The sequence below is a fragment of the Dermochelys coriacea genome, chromosome 2, assembly GCF_009764565.3.
Source record: "Dermochelys coriacea isolate rDerCor1 chromosome 2, rDerCor1.pri.v4, whole genome shotgun sequence".
Classification (NCBI taxonomy): Eukaryota; Metazoa; Chordata; order Testudines; family Dermochelyidae; genus Dermochelys; species Dermochelys coriacea.
Genome location: NC_050069.1, coordinates 77,299,958 through 77,314,592, shown reverse-complemented (window position 1 = coordinate 77,314,592; position 14,635 = coordinate 77,299,958). Strand labels below are relative to the sequence as shown.

At 39.8% G+C, this 14,635-nt stretch overlaps 1 protein-coding gene across 1 annotated transcript in view; it reads right to left on the bottom strand.

Annotated features, from left to right (window-relative positions):
• Positions 1–14,635, bottom strand: part of CCDC178 (coiled-coil domain containing 178) — a 371,835-nt gene that overhangs the window by 34,030 nt on the left and 323,170 nt on the right. The window contains exon 19 of the mRNA XM_043507112.1: positions 11,226–11,360. Within this exon, the coding sequence (XP_043363047.1) occupies positions 11,226–11,360 (135 nt within the window). The remainder of the gene's footprint in view (positions 1–11,225; positions 11,361–14,635) is intronic.

Genomic DNA, 14,635 nt, shown 5'->3' with positions numbered 1-14,635 from the left:
CAGAGGCATCAAGACTGGCATCGGCGCTTTAGAGTAAGTGATACTTTGCTTGATGAGGGTGGGGCACTATAGGCATCAAAACCTAAATGCAACTCATTTACACCAAGTGCTATACATAAGTCTATATGCACGTCACCTCATATATTTTAATGGGAGATTTGTCTGAGTATGGACATCAGAATTTTGCCCTATGCCACGAGAAGTGAAGGAATGGACTAGAGAGTCAAGGAAATCAAAAGTGTTTTTTGAGACTAGCCTCTCCTTTCTCCCCACAGAAGTCCCCTCCATCATAGAGATCATCAAACATGAGTATCTATGAGAACCCATGCCAGGGTCAGCTGCTCTTGCCACTGTGTCACCAACATGAAAGGAGTGAATCCACAATTCCTGGGGAGAACTTGATATGGTCATCATTTGGATCTACCTAGTCACAAAACTCAACAGTATGCTGATTTAAAGGACCAAGTTTGAGATCAGATTGTGAAAAAAGCCAGGGATTCTGATCCAGATTACATAAGCATTTAAGGGGAAAAGTCTTAGACTCTTACTACTGATCCCCATGTTGAATTAGAAGAACATATTAACTGGAAGTCCAAGTAAGTGTGGCCCTCTTGGTAGGTGAAATGAAAATACCCCTAAATAAAAAGTACAAGACAAGCATTACAGGGAGCAACGGAAAGTTCTAATTATGTTCAGTGAGCTCTAGAAGTGATTGACCATCTTGAGCCAATGGAGACAAATAGAATTTGGATCTTAACGGCAGAAGCATGGCCATTCGGGTGGGGTGCAAGGCATTATTTTGCCTTATCTGACAAACTGTTCAAGTCAAAAGCCACTAGCCCATATGAGCAGAAACAAAACCACCCATCTTACTTGTCCCAATTCCACTTTAAACATACAAAAAATGTTTACAAATGAATAATGGGAGAATTGGTACTCAGTGAAATTTATCTTCAATCTTCTAAATGTTTACTACAAATAATCACAAGTAAATATGAAAAAGTTTAAAACTAATTAAAAAGTGTGTAGCAATGTCCCCTTAAGAAAAGTTATCTGTCATCTAACTCCATATGTCTCCAAGACAAGACAGAAACAGCAAGACTGCTAAAGTGAAATCAGCAGGCAAAAAACTGCAACTGAGTGTAATCAGCATAAATGGTGATAATGCAACCCATAACAGAGAAAAATAAAAGAGCGAGCATAAAGATTTGAAGATCATCAACCCTGAGGGACATCATAACACACCTGTGTTAATAAGTTAGAGAACAAAAGATGGCCTTAACAAACTACCATCTGACAAATAAGAAGCAAACCATGAATGAATTGTTTTCAAAAGATAGGAGGGCAGACCCTGCCACCAGTGTCCATGATTGCATAGACAATCCAGGAAGTTTTTGGAAAGCGTAGGGGACAATTTCCTGGTGCAAGTGCTAGGGGAGCCAACTAGGGGGAGCGCTTTTCTTGACCTGCTGCTCACAAACCGGGTAGAATTAGTGGGGGAAGCAAAAGTGGATGGGAATCTGGGAGGCAGTGACCATGAGTTGGTTGAGTTCAGGATCCTGACGCAGGGAAGAAAGGTAAGCAGCAGGATACGGACCCTGGACTTCAGGAAAGCAGACTTTGACTCCCTCAGGGAACAGATGGCCAGGATCCCCTGGGGGACTAACATGAAAGGGAAGGGAGTCCAGGAGAGCTGGCTGTATTTCAAGGAATCCCTGTTGAGGTTACAGGGACAAACCATCCCGATGAGTCGAAAGAATAGTAAATATGGCAGGCGACCAGCTTGGCTTAATGGTGAAATCCTAGCGGATCTTAAACATAAAAAAGAAGCTTACAAGAAGTGGAAGCTTGGACATATGACCAGGGAAGAGTATAAAAATATTGCTCGGGCATGTAGGAAAGATATCAGGAGGGCCAAATCGCACCTGGAGCTGCAGCTAGCAAGAGATGTCAAGAGTAACAAGAAGGGTTTCTTCAGGTATGTTGGCAACAAGAAGAAAGCCAAGGAAAGTGTGGGCCCCTTACTGAATGAGGGAGGCAAGCTAGTGACAGAGGATGTGGAAAAAGCTAATGTACTCAATGCTTTTTTTGCCTCTGTTTTCACTAACAAGGTCAGCTCCCAGACTGCTGTGCTGGGCAACACAAAATGGGGAAGAGATGGCCAGCCCTCTGTAGAGATAGAGGTGGTTAGGGACTATTTAGAAAAGCTGGACGTGCACAAGTCCATGGGGCCGGACGAATTGCATCCGAGAGTGCTGAGGGAATTGGCGGCTGTGATTGCAGAGCCCTTGGCCATTATCTTTGAAAACTCGTGGCGAACGGGGGAAGTCCCGGATGACTGGAAAAAGGCTAATGTAGTGCCCATCTTTAAAAAAGGGAAGAAGGAGGATCCTGGGAACTACAGGCCGGTCAGCCTCACCTCAGTCCCTGGAAAAATCATGGAGCAGGTCCTCAAAGAATCAATCCTGAAGCACTTAGAGGAGAGGAAAGTGATCAGGAACAGTCAGCATGGATTCACCAAGGGAAGGTCATGCCTGACTAATCTAATCGCCTTTTATGATGAGATTACTGGTTCTGTGGATGAAGGGAAAGCAGTGGATGTATTGTTTCTTGACTTTAGCAAAGCTTTTGACACGGTCTCCCACAGCATTCTTGTCAGCAAGTTAAGGAAGTATGGGCTGGATGAATGCACTATAAGGTGGGTAGAAAGCTGGCTAGATTGTCGGGCTCAACGGGTAGTGATCAATGGCTCCATGTCTAGTTGGCAGCCGGTGTCAAGTGGAGTGCCCCAGGGGTCGGTCCTGGGGCCCGTTTTGTTCAATATCTTCATAAATGATCTGGAGGATGGTGTGGATTGCACTCTCAGCAAATTTGCGGATGATACTAAACTGGGAGGAGTGGTAGATACGCTGGAGGGGAGGGATAGGATACAGAAGGACCTAGACAAATTGGAGGATTGGGCCAAAAGAAATCTAATGAGGTTCAATAAGGATAAGTGCAGGGTCCTGCACTTAGGATGGAAGAATCCAATGCACCGCTACAGACTAGGGACCGAATGGCTCGGCAGCAGTTCTGCGGAAAAGGACCTAGGGGTGACAGTGGACGAGAAGCTGGATATGAGTCAGCAGTGTGCCCTTGTTGCCAAGAAGGCCAATGGCATTTTGGGATGTATAAGTAGGGGCATAGCGAGCAGATCGAGGGACGTGATCGTTCCCCTCTATTCGACACTGGTGAGGCCTCATCTGGAGTACTGTGTCCAGTTTTGGGCCCCACACTACAGGAAGGATGTGGATAAATTGGAAAGAGTACAACGAAGGGCAACGAAAATGATTAGGGGTCTAGAGCACATGACTTATGAGGAGAGGCTGAGGGAGCTGGGATTGTTTAGTCTGCAGAAGAGAAGAATGAGGGGGGATTTGATAGCTGCTTTCAACTACCTGAAAGGGGGTTTCAAAGAGGATGGCTCTAGACTGTTCTCAATGGTAGCAGATGACAGAACGAGGAGTAATGGTCTCAAGTTGCAATGGGGGAGGTTTAGATTGGATATTAGGAAAAACTTTTTCACTAAGAGGGTGGTGAAACACTGGAATGCGTTACCTAGGGAGGTGGTAGAATCTCCTTCCTTAGAGGTTTTTAAGGTCAGGCTTGACAAAGCCCTAGCTGGGATGATTTAACTGGGACTTGGTCCTGCTTTGAGCAGGGGGTTGGACTAGATGACCTTCTGGGGTCCCTTCCAACCCTGATATTCTATGATTCTATGATTCTATGATTATAGATGGCCCTGTCCTAAGAGGAACTGCATTTGGGTATGAGGACAGTTGAACAGGATGCCAGGATCATACCGGACTAAGCAGATGCACTGACTATTTCCTCATTACAGGATGTAGGAACCACAAGGATGACTGCAGTAACTTTCCTGACACTCTGCAATCTTGGAAGGGAGGATTTCTTTCCTTTGCTAACCTCTGCCAAATGGCCCAGATGAGGATATGGCACAAATAGCATAATAGGATAGATGTCCTCCGGTGTAAAATAGTATAATTCCACTGAAGTGACTGGGCTATGTTGAAGTACATCATCTGATAATCCTGCCCAAGCGATTTTAAAAAGACCCCAGGATAATTCATAAAGTTTAGTGCAACTGGAAAAAGCCATAATAGTTCAAGAACATTGGAGTCAAACTGAAACAAAAGGGGACTGATCCTTTTCTGCCTTGCACCTTATGTAGTCATTTAAGCTGAGCAAAGTGAATGTAAAATACTATCAAATCAGAATTCTCCAAAATCCGAGAACTGATGGTAGACTTTTATAGCCACTTTGCACAACTGCGAATGACTATGCAAGGGGCAAGGCAGTGGAGAGCCAGGCTCACAATCTTTACATACTCTTTCAATGGCAGTCCTGTGGTCTGAGTATCAGAGGAAATCATTTGTCAAACAATATAAAGTCTCAACAATGACACTAATGATACTGTCTTTCCCAGTATTTAGCTATAAAGACAATCTTAGCAATGGGACTATAGCTGGAAAAAAACCCAACAACCTCATCTAAAAAGGATGGTCTAAACCTTCGAAGGTCAGGATTGAGTTATAGTTACAGGATTAAAATATAGATACACTCATCACTACGCAGCTTCAAAAGTTCAGCCAACACTTGCCATTTCAGATAATTCACCAGATTGCCATAAAACATTCATAACTGTCATGATTAAAGTAGATGGATACCCAAGCTACTGAAGAACCAAATAATCAAAACTCCACAACAGTACTGTACAACTTACTAGACAAAATTTCAGTTGTACAGCAAATACCTTTTGAAATAAAAAAATACCTTGTACACTTGTGTGTGAGTGTGCACCTAACCTTTTTAATCTGAATTCTTTTCTTAATATATATTCCGTATTCTGTAACTGGTTGAAAAATGTATTTAGTGCTTGTGCAAGGTGTCCTGGAAACTGAAATCCTCTGGTGATCTATAGAACAAGGACAGCACACATAACAGCAGTGTATTTTCCTGCATCTCACTGAACCAAGCTGTCTCAAACTTGGACAAGGAAGAACCCCCCTACAGCTTTGATTTTCAGAAAAACTGGCGTAAGCTCCAATAACAGCCATTATTCCTTTCCTACTGTATAATATGGGCTTTAACTCTCATGCAATTATGTTTGGATCAAAAGTCAGTTTAGTGTATGACCTCACACATGGAACTTTCTCTTAGTTCCACACAAATTCTTCCCTCAGAGACATTAAAGACATCTGAAAGCTCCCAGAATTTAAGGAAAACACTGTTTAAATTAGATCACCCTTGAATTCTGATCTGTCAAATTCGGCCATTGGGTGCTCTCAGAGAGTACCAAGGGAGATTTTGAACATGAGAGAGGTGGGAAGAGGGAAGATTGTAAGAAGACATGATAACCTTGCCCAAGAAGTAAGTTTCCCATACTCTTCTCTCCAAAAATACAAGTAAAGAGGCCAAATTGCCAGCATAAATTATTTGAGCCAATGACTTATGCATCAGCAATGTATTCCATTGTAAATCTGCATTCAGGCATGTTTATTCTTATATTATAAAAGTGAAATCCTTAATCCTTTTTTTAAACATCACAACTGAAATTTGACATTTTTAAATTGTGTTTTCCACTGCAAGTATAATCACTGTGAGTATGAGCACTTAATGGATCCCTTCTATTTCAAAGGCAGAATTTAAACATGAAAACACAAAGTGACTACATGGGTAATGCTAGCATTGGAATCTACATTTTAAAAAGTTTTGAGGGCTGAAATAAAAGGGGTTATACAAAGTAAAGTAGCATATATATTTTACTTTTAGAAAAAAAGAATGGGTTACAGCACCCATATATAATATAGGGACAAAAGTAGATTTCCTCCATGATCTTATACATTTAGTTTAGTAAAAAGCATAAAAGTCAAAAGCTTTTCTGAATGTGCATTTTATTCCCGGTTCTAGAAGCATGTTAGAGAAAATATGTAACCAATAACCAGTGGAAAAAGAAATATAAGTGTTTATACCTGATCAGGTTGTGCTCCCAGAAATTCTGGCTTCATGGGGGACACTCACATAATTTTTGGTGCTTTGGATGCCACTAGTGTTGTTGCCTTTTTTACTCTTAGACTCTTATCTTTTCTCTATTTAGCGCATACTTTCTAATCTCTCATACCTGCCACGCTCAAGTTAATAACAAATAATAACTATACAAAGTCTGCCGTGAAAAGATCCAATGTGTTTGATAAATTGTACAAACTGATTCCAAGTTATGGTGCAGATTTTCTGCTCCACTTTGCTCTTTTTATGCTGCTGAGGTGACAAAAAGGGAACAGGCATTGGACATATCCTCCTAACTCTTGGGGAGTGCCCAGCAAGTATAGAACCAGCTCAGTGATCTTCCAGGTACACCATCTTCTTCACAGCTCCTGAGGCAAGGAGGATGTTTACATGGACTGCAATGTATTCTGGTTATGCTCAACTGGTTGGACAGTGCCTTGATTCTGCTGCCAGCTATTGCATGTTGGTGGAGCTCTCACATCGCTGCAATCTATGTTAGGGCTTTGCAGAGAAGCAGGGAGTGGTAGCTGGCTCCCTGGTGACTCCCCCTCTCTGCTTTATCGAGCATAATCTTGGCAAAGCAGAGAACTTGACCCTATCTGTCCACGCATAATTTAAGTCTGCGATGAAACTCCGCCACTTAAAAAGCAACCACTTTTAAGGCTGGCCCAGCTGGCCCTAGGTGCTCAGGTAGAATGGGGATTTATGGGCAGCTTGAACTAAATGCTCCAGAGACAGCAAGCAGCCTGTGCTTCACCAATTATGCTTCTAACCAGACATACTGCTTATTACTATAAACAGTCCCATTGATTTCGGTGTGATTATTCCCAAGAGTAAGCTCTACACTTGGTAAATCATTTTAGGACTTGGCCTCTTGGCTTATACATTTTAAGTGAGACAAATTATGAAAACCTATTTTTTCCGTTCATCATTAATTTAGGCACTTTTCTTTTCCATTATGTGGGATCCCTCTGTTCTGGGCACGAAGTATGGTGCCATGAGGGCCGGGGAAGGTCAGCAGGTAATCTGTGGGGATGGAATCATAAAGATGGCCTTTGACTCTGGTCGCTTTGGTGGGTTCTGCAGTTTCCTGTCCACAATGCGAATTATGGAACACTGCCAAATGAAATAAGACTGATCACCAATTTTGCAGCAATCAGAATTAAGAGTAAAGCCTCTCTCTTTACCCAAGATTTCCTACAGTAGCAACCCAATCTCATATGTTTATTTTCTCAGACATAAGCACATGAACAAATACACAAAACACTCCATTCTTATCTTACTTGACTTCTCAGCTCTTTTGGGACACTGTCAACCACACTCTTCGTCTTGAAATCTTGTCCGCCTTTGGCTTTTGTGACTCAGTACTCTCCTGGTTCTCCTCCTACCTCTTTAAGTGCTCCTTCACTGTGTCATTTGGAAGATCTTCCTCTTCAGTGCTCCGTCTTTCAGGGCTCTATATTGGGCCCCTGCTCTTCTCCCTCTACAGTGTCTCTGGGTTATCTTATTCACATATGTGACTTCAACAATCATGATATGATCTACCGCTCCAGATCTACCACTCCACCTCTTACCTGTCTCATTCTGTCCAAACTAAATTTTCAGTCTGTCTTTCTGACATCTCATCACTGACATCCAGCCATCCACTCAAGCTTAATCTGAGCAAAATAGAGCTCTTTATCTTTCCCCTCAAATCCTCTCCTCTCCCTCTTTTCAAAGTCACTGTGGACAACACCACCATTGTCTCTGCCATGCAGGCCTGAAACATGGGAATTATCTTCAACTTGTCCCTCTCTTTAGACCCTTCCATTCAAGCAGTGTTTAAATCTTGTTGCTTCTGTCTGTAAAACTCATGCAAGATCTGGCCTTTATTCTCCAGCCAAACAGCTAAAATTCTCCTCCAGACCCTCATTATCATGTGTCTTGACTACTGCAACATCCCTCTCTCTAGTTTTGACAAATCTCATCTTGCCCGACTTAAAATCCATTCAAAACACTACAGCAAAAAATCTTCTTGGTTTTTGATCATGTCACGCTTTTCTTTGCATTGCTCCACTGACCCCCCTTCTTCACCACAACATCAAATACAAACTTATTTTCACTTTTAAGGCACTCCATGGCCTATCCCCGCTGTACCTGTGATCTCATGTATACTTACAAGATGTCAATTCCCAACTCGAATCTGCTAACGACACTGCCCTTGATTGTCCATTTGTCAAATTTTCCAGCAAGCACCACCATGCATTCTCATATGTCACCAGGTGTGTGAGGAAAGAGCTCTCTGTAAAAATCTGCAAGGCCACTACATTATCCTCCTTTAAATCTCTCCTTACAACCCACCTAAGCTCTGGTGCCTACGTAACACTTGAGAATGGTGAGGCACCTTGTGTGCTGTAACTGCTACCTATTTCACTGTTCATGACTGTCACTATTATCTTGTGCTACATCCTATCTGTTTACTGTATCCAATGTAAGTTATTAGAATGTAAAGTCTTTTGGGCAGTAAACTGTTTTTTTTGTTTGCACAGTGCCTAGCACAATGGGGCCCCAGCCTGTAGGCACTACCACAATATAAATATTAAACAACAAAAATAACAAACCAAGCCTGTCTCTTGCTGGTGGGAAAGAGGAGAGAGGTATCATTAAATTGTAATTTTTTAATCTTAGGAAGCACTGAGATACTACGGTGATAGACACCAGCATAAGAGCTTATATAGCTACTTGCTAAATGGATAGAGACAATCTGGCACTCACAATGCTAAATTGAAGGCATCAGTTCACAAAGAAATGCAACAATCCATGTGCTGAGAATTCCAAAATACAATGACATTTTGCTGACAGGAAATAATGCTTTTAAATACCTCAGAACTGTTTTCTATGGCCTAACTGAACTAGGTTTTCCATTATAATTTTCTATGTTTCCTATGGGCTTGTCTGCACATAATGTGGTAATGCGCTCTCCGGGGGTGTGATTTCAAAAGAACACCAATTGTTTCCCATTAATTGGCCTGTGTAGACCAGTGTGCACTGAAGGCTCCCAAGTATGCCTTAACGTAGTAGTGTTTCAAATAGCACTATGTTAAAGCGCACCAGCAGGGTCTACATGGACCAGTCAATGTGCAGCATGTTAGTCTGCTTTAGAAATCACACATCCACAGAATGCATTAACCCACAAGGTAGGCAAGCCCTACCATAAAGTCATTTCAGGTAAAAATGTGTAACGAACATAGAAGGGGTATTTGAATAACAGAATCCATATCAGAATGGGTGTCATCAGAACATAGAAAATACACTGTTCCAGTGTTTCTGAAACACTAACTAAAATGTTGTTTTTAAAAATAGTTCTGAGCTGCAAAATTTGGACCTGAACTTCCCCAAATGTTGATGAGGTTTGTGTCTGAAGGATGGGTATAGGCCCATGTCTAGCTATTTCAATTGTTCAGGATAACTGAATTTATAGACAATTTAGTCTCAATGTGAATGATAGAAATCATTTATTTTATGCAAGAACAAAGGATTTTCCAGACAGCTCATTCATTACAATATAGACTAGTTATTGATATAAGACTTCAATCACAGGTTATGTTCATAGCACTGCCATTAAAATGCTACATAACATTAGACTAGACTAACTTAAAGATTCATATGTGAGGAAACCACCTGGCACCTGTGGCTTCTACGTAACTGTTGTTATTATTCATGAGCTCTAGGCTGCATATTAATCACCTCTTTCCTTCATCACAGTTAGGGAAGTTGAATACAAAAGAGATCAAGACTCATCATCATAGCTATGCTGTTGTGAGATTCAAAAGGAAGCATTTCCAGTTTTTCAAATTTTAAATGTAAAATTTTATGTATAATTCACTGCTTATTTGTCTTAATAAGCACACAATTCTAGTATAATATTTGACCAAAAAAAGAGAATACTTTAAATACTCCATAAAAATTAACAGAGCATTTCAAATCACTAGAAGAGTGGAAAATCTCATTCTATTTTTATTTTTCAATTAGTTTTTCCTTTTCTTTTTTTCCATTAATATGATTTGGATTTTCTGAATCTTCAACAACCATGAAACACATTTGGATGTATATAACAAAAGCCATGGGTTTAAAAAAATCCTCAATCAAGGTTTTGAGACTGGATCACAGTGATGATGCAATTTAAAGTAGTTCTAAAAGTTTTGTTCAAGCTAGTTTTTTCCTTAAACAATGCTAATAATAGTTGTGAAGTGGAATTGCATAATATTAAAGTTTAATACAAATATGGCAACCTAAGGACTCTACAGCAAAACTCTATAGCAGAAAATAGAAATTAAAATGTAAAAGAATAAAGATGCATTAAAGATCTAGCAGCTACATAATTTTTGTATTTATTTTGCAAAAAACGAGACTGAAGACTTTTTTCACTCAAGTCTTTTACAAACATTTCTCAAATGCCTGCTGGTTATGGCCATTAAAAGACTGAAAAGAGTGGCTTTACAAAAATATTAACAACATACCACTGCATGAGATAAAAAGAACAGAACATTTAAACTATATTACATAAAAGTAATTTTCTCCAATAAATGTAAACATATACCTGGAAAAATAAAACCCATAAAATATTAAATATTATATCCCAGTGAGGAAACCACTGTTAAACTCTGTGCCCTCCTTTCCGCCCTTACCCCTTCCCCTCCCCCCAGCCTGTTGTTTATTAGTGGAGAAAGGTGAAGTTATCACATAACCTAATAATGAAGGTGTGGTACTTCAGCTAAATAGCAGTTTCATACTTAATAAATTATATATGAATAAAATGAAAATGACAGTGTTGTTTACCATGGCAGTAAGATCTGCAAAACAGTACACAATAACATTTTCTAAAACAGCTGAGCAGCAGTACTAATGCCTCTATATTTTTCAAATGTTTATATCCAATGTATTTATAATAATCTTTTCAAAGGTTTGTGAGAAAGAACTCTAATCTTTCTCTTTTTTTAAACTATGCATGGTATATGTGCTAACTTACTGAATTCATCCTTCATGCAATTCCAGTTTATTAAAGAGGTTAAAAATTTATAAAACTCTGATGGGATATGGTTTTAATGCTTCATCACACTACCCATCATTTGCTTTTCAATCTCGATCAGAATGATCTTTCCTACTTCTCTGCAATCACCTACCTGCACAGCTAATATTTTCTGAGCATTCTCATGAGAGGCTGCCTGGAACTTCGCCAGCCCAGCCTGGCTATAGAGGCCGCGCTGTTTGAAGTACTCCACCAATGCTTTGTGCATCCTGCTTTGCAGCACAGAGAGCTAAAGGGAGGAAGAAGGGGGGAAAAAGTCAGAGCAGGAGAGGAAATTAATGGCAGTGTTCAAGAAGAATGATGGAGGGAAATATAGAAAGCAGTCAATAGCCCATTCTGCACTGTACAGACCTGACAGGAATTTCACAGTCTCTTGATTTTTCAGCCCACTCATGTGCATTCATCAGAAACCAGTCACATCTGGCTGCCAGGATGGGGGGTTAATTTTCTCTAAATGCCTCAGCAGTTTTGTTCTAGCTGAGGCAAACTCTGTGACTGCAAAGCTGATGAGTAAAATATTTCTACTTCACCCAGTTTAACTCAAAACCGATAGCCTCGGGACATATCGAACCTTTCTTAAAAAAATAATCTTTTGAAGCTTTTTGAATGGCACATCAGGTCAGGGCAAAGTTTAAAATGCAAGTTTAAGACTTTGATGGACAACATTGGCTTTTTTCCCCTTGTAAAGCTTATCATAGCTTGGCAATGTGTGCTTTAGAGCATGACAAAACTAAAGAGAATTAACTTAGCCATCAACTGCTGAGGGAGAACAATAACAGGAAAGAAATTTCCAGATAGAACTCCCTATTAATCTACCTCGCTATAACCATGTGACATGAAAGCATCTAACTGCACTAAATTACAGCAAATGCAGCTGTTGAAAAGTGACACTATTTTTTAATAAGACTTTATATGAAAAAGATACTACAGATCATAGAACTGTACTGATTTGAAGGGGGTCTAATTGAAATGATTCAAACTGGAAATGTAAACAGTGTATTTTTACAATTTATCAGTTACTATAGCAGCATCATTCTCACAGCCCATGGTTAAGATTGTGTCTGTATTTCCATAATTTTCAAGTGTTTATAACACAAACAGAAAAACTTGGCATAGCAGGTCTCAGTCTAGAAGCAAAATCTTTTAATCAAAATTGAAAAGCTACCAGTACAAAATGTAGTTGAAAGTAGCTGTGTGCTCTTATAATTGAAAGTTGTTTTATTTCTTAAATTGAAATTCTACCAGCATTTGTCCATAATCTGGACTAGTGCTTTTGGCTGATCTGGAAAAACACAAATTAAAGACAACTAAATTAATTTGTTTAGAAACATGATTTTGTGTTCAAGCATGCTCATTATTTCAATAACAATTTCATAGCTATTGTTAACACATGGCCTTTATGAGTATGCTTGTCAACCACATTTACAATATGGATTCTAGCATTCCTTTGGAAATGCTACAATTCATTAAGGTCAATGCTACAGGTCAATAATGAGACCAGTAATAAAGAAGCCTTTACATGATAAGCTATAACTGGTCTTAGGAGCCAGCATAGAGTAGCATGAAAAAAATCCACTTTTTCAGAAGGACATAGATTATAGTGATGCCAAAGGAACTAATATGGCCTACAGAGTAATTAATAAGCATTTTCAAAATTAAATGGCCTAATTTTCAGAAATGCTGAACTTCCACAACTCCCATTGGCTTATGGAAGCTATGAGTACTCAGCATTTTAGTAATTCAGGACATAAAATATTAAAACATATATTTTTATGTCAGAATTTATAATTTATTTATTTGAATTTGGCTATCTGAATAGTGTATATGCATTACAATGACATAGAATAAAAAACTGGGTAAATAAATTGGAAAAATATAAAAATCAGCCCTAATAAAAGCCAAAAGCTGAAACCAAATGTGCTCTCTCTCTGATCCCTAACATGCTAAATACTTTTTTCTGAATCTATATTGAGGTCTCTATGGACATTAAATCTCTGGTATTCCAACTGTTGCTTTCATATCTCAGAAGATCTGAGGCTTTTCTGGGGCTTCAGCGGGGAGGCAGGTAAGGAAGAAACAACTCATGATTTTGGCAATTAATCGATGTTTAAATACTCATAGTAAATAGGCCCAACGGCCTGTGATGGGATGTTAGATGGGGTGGGATCTGAGTTACTACAGAGAATTCTTTGCTGGGATCTGGCTGGTGAATCTTGCCCATATGCTCAGGGTTCAGCTGTTTGCCATATTTGGGGTCGGGAAGAAATTTTTCTCCAGGGCAGATTGGAAGAGGCCCTGGAGGTTTTTCGCCTTCCTCTGTAGCATGGGGCACGGGTCACTTGCTGGAGGATTCTCCGCTCCTTGTAGTCTTTAAACCACGATTTGAGGACTTCAACAGCTCAGACATAGGCGAGAGATTTTTCACAGGAGTGGGTGGGTGAGATTCTGTGGCCTGCATTGTGCAGGAGGTCAGACTAGATTATCATAATGGTCCCTTCTAACCTTAATATCTATGAATCTATGAAAAAAACCATGACATTTTAATAAAACAGTCTGCTTCAGCCCAACAGAGAAAGTGTCAGATGGAAGGCAAGCCACTATGAAATATTTTCAATGTTCTGATACCTGCGAGAAGGAATGTAGTTACAGAATGGATTCTTGGGGAGAGGAAAATGAAGGTCCAGGAAGGATGGCTAGGTGAGGGCAGAAGGATTTGGTTCAAGATTGTGAAATGGGCCAGACAGAAAGATGTCAGAAGGTTTGTTTGCATTCAAATTTTTGCCTTATCCAAGCCAAATGAAACCTTCAAAACTTTTGAGTGCCATCTATCACAAAAAATTCAGTACAATGTGCATATGGAAAATTGCTGCCTTATAATGCCTGTTTTAAAGAAATGACAGAAAACTTGCAAATTGCAGTTAGGCTAAGCAAGCACATGGGCCTGTCACTCCTATACCCACCCCTGTCTTCCTCTAAGTACCCCTGGCTTCCCTGTCTACTTATTTGGGTGGCTAGCCTGTGCTGCGGTGGCTTCACTACTATTGTTACTTGAGCTAGCTCCATCAAAGATATCTGAGGTATGTCTACATTTGCAGTCACAGTCTGATTGCATTAAACACATACTCTTATGCCCTTGAAGGAGGCCCATAACCTTCCCTTAAATCCTCTGCTGGGTCATGCAACAAACGGGTAGCCTTTAACTTTTATCTTATCACAGCTATGGATCTCAAAGGTAAAAAGACAACAATAAAGTAATTGCTAGGTTTCATGGCTTGTAATAACCCTTGAGAAATCTGAAAATAAATTTACAAATGTATCCCTGTGAATCTGACAAATATGATTTGTTTCTATGCATTCCTAAATAAACTGAATTTAAAATAGTTAGAAACAAGAATGTCCTTTCTTGTGATAAAACCTGTAGGAACAGATAGAGAATCCAGACACTGCATGATATTCACCTCTTTTCTGACAAATGCTCCCTTAATGGCACAGGGTTGAAGCAGA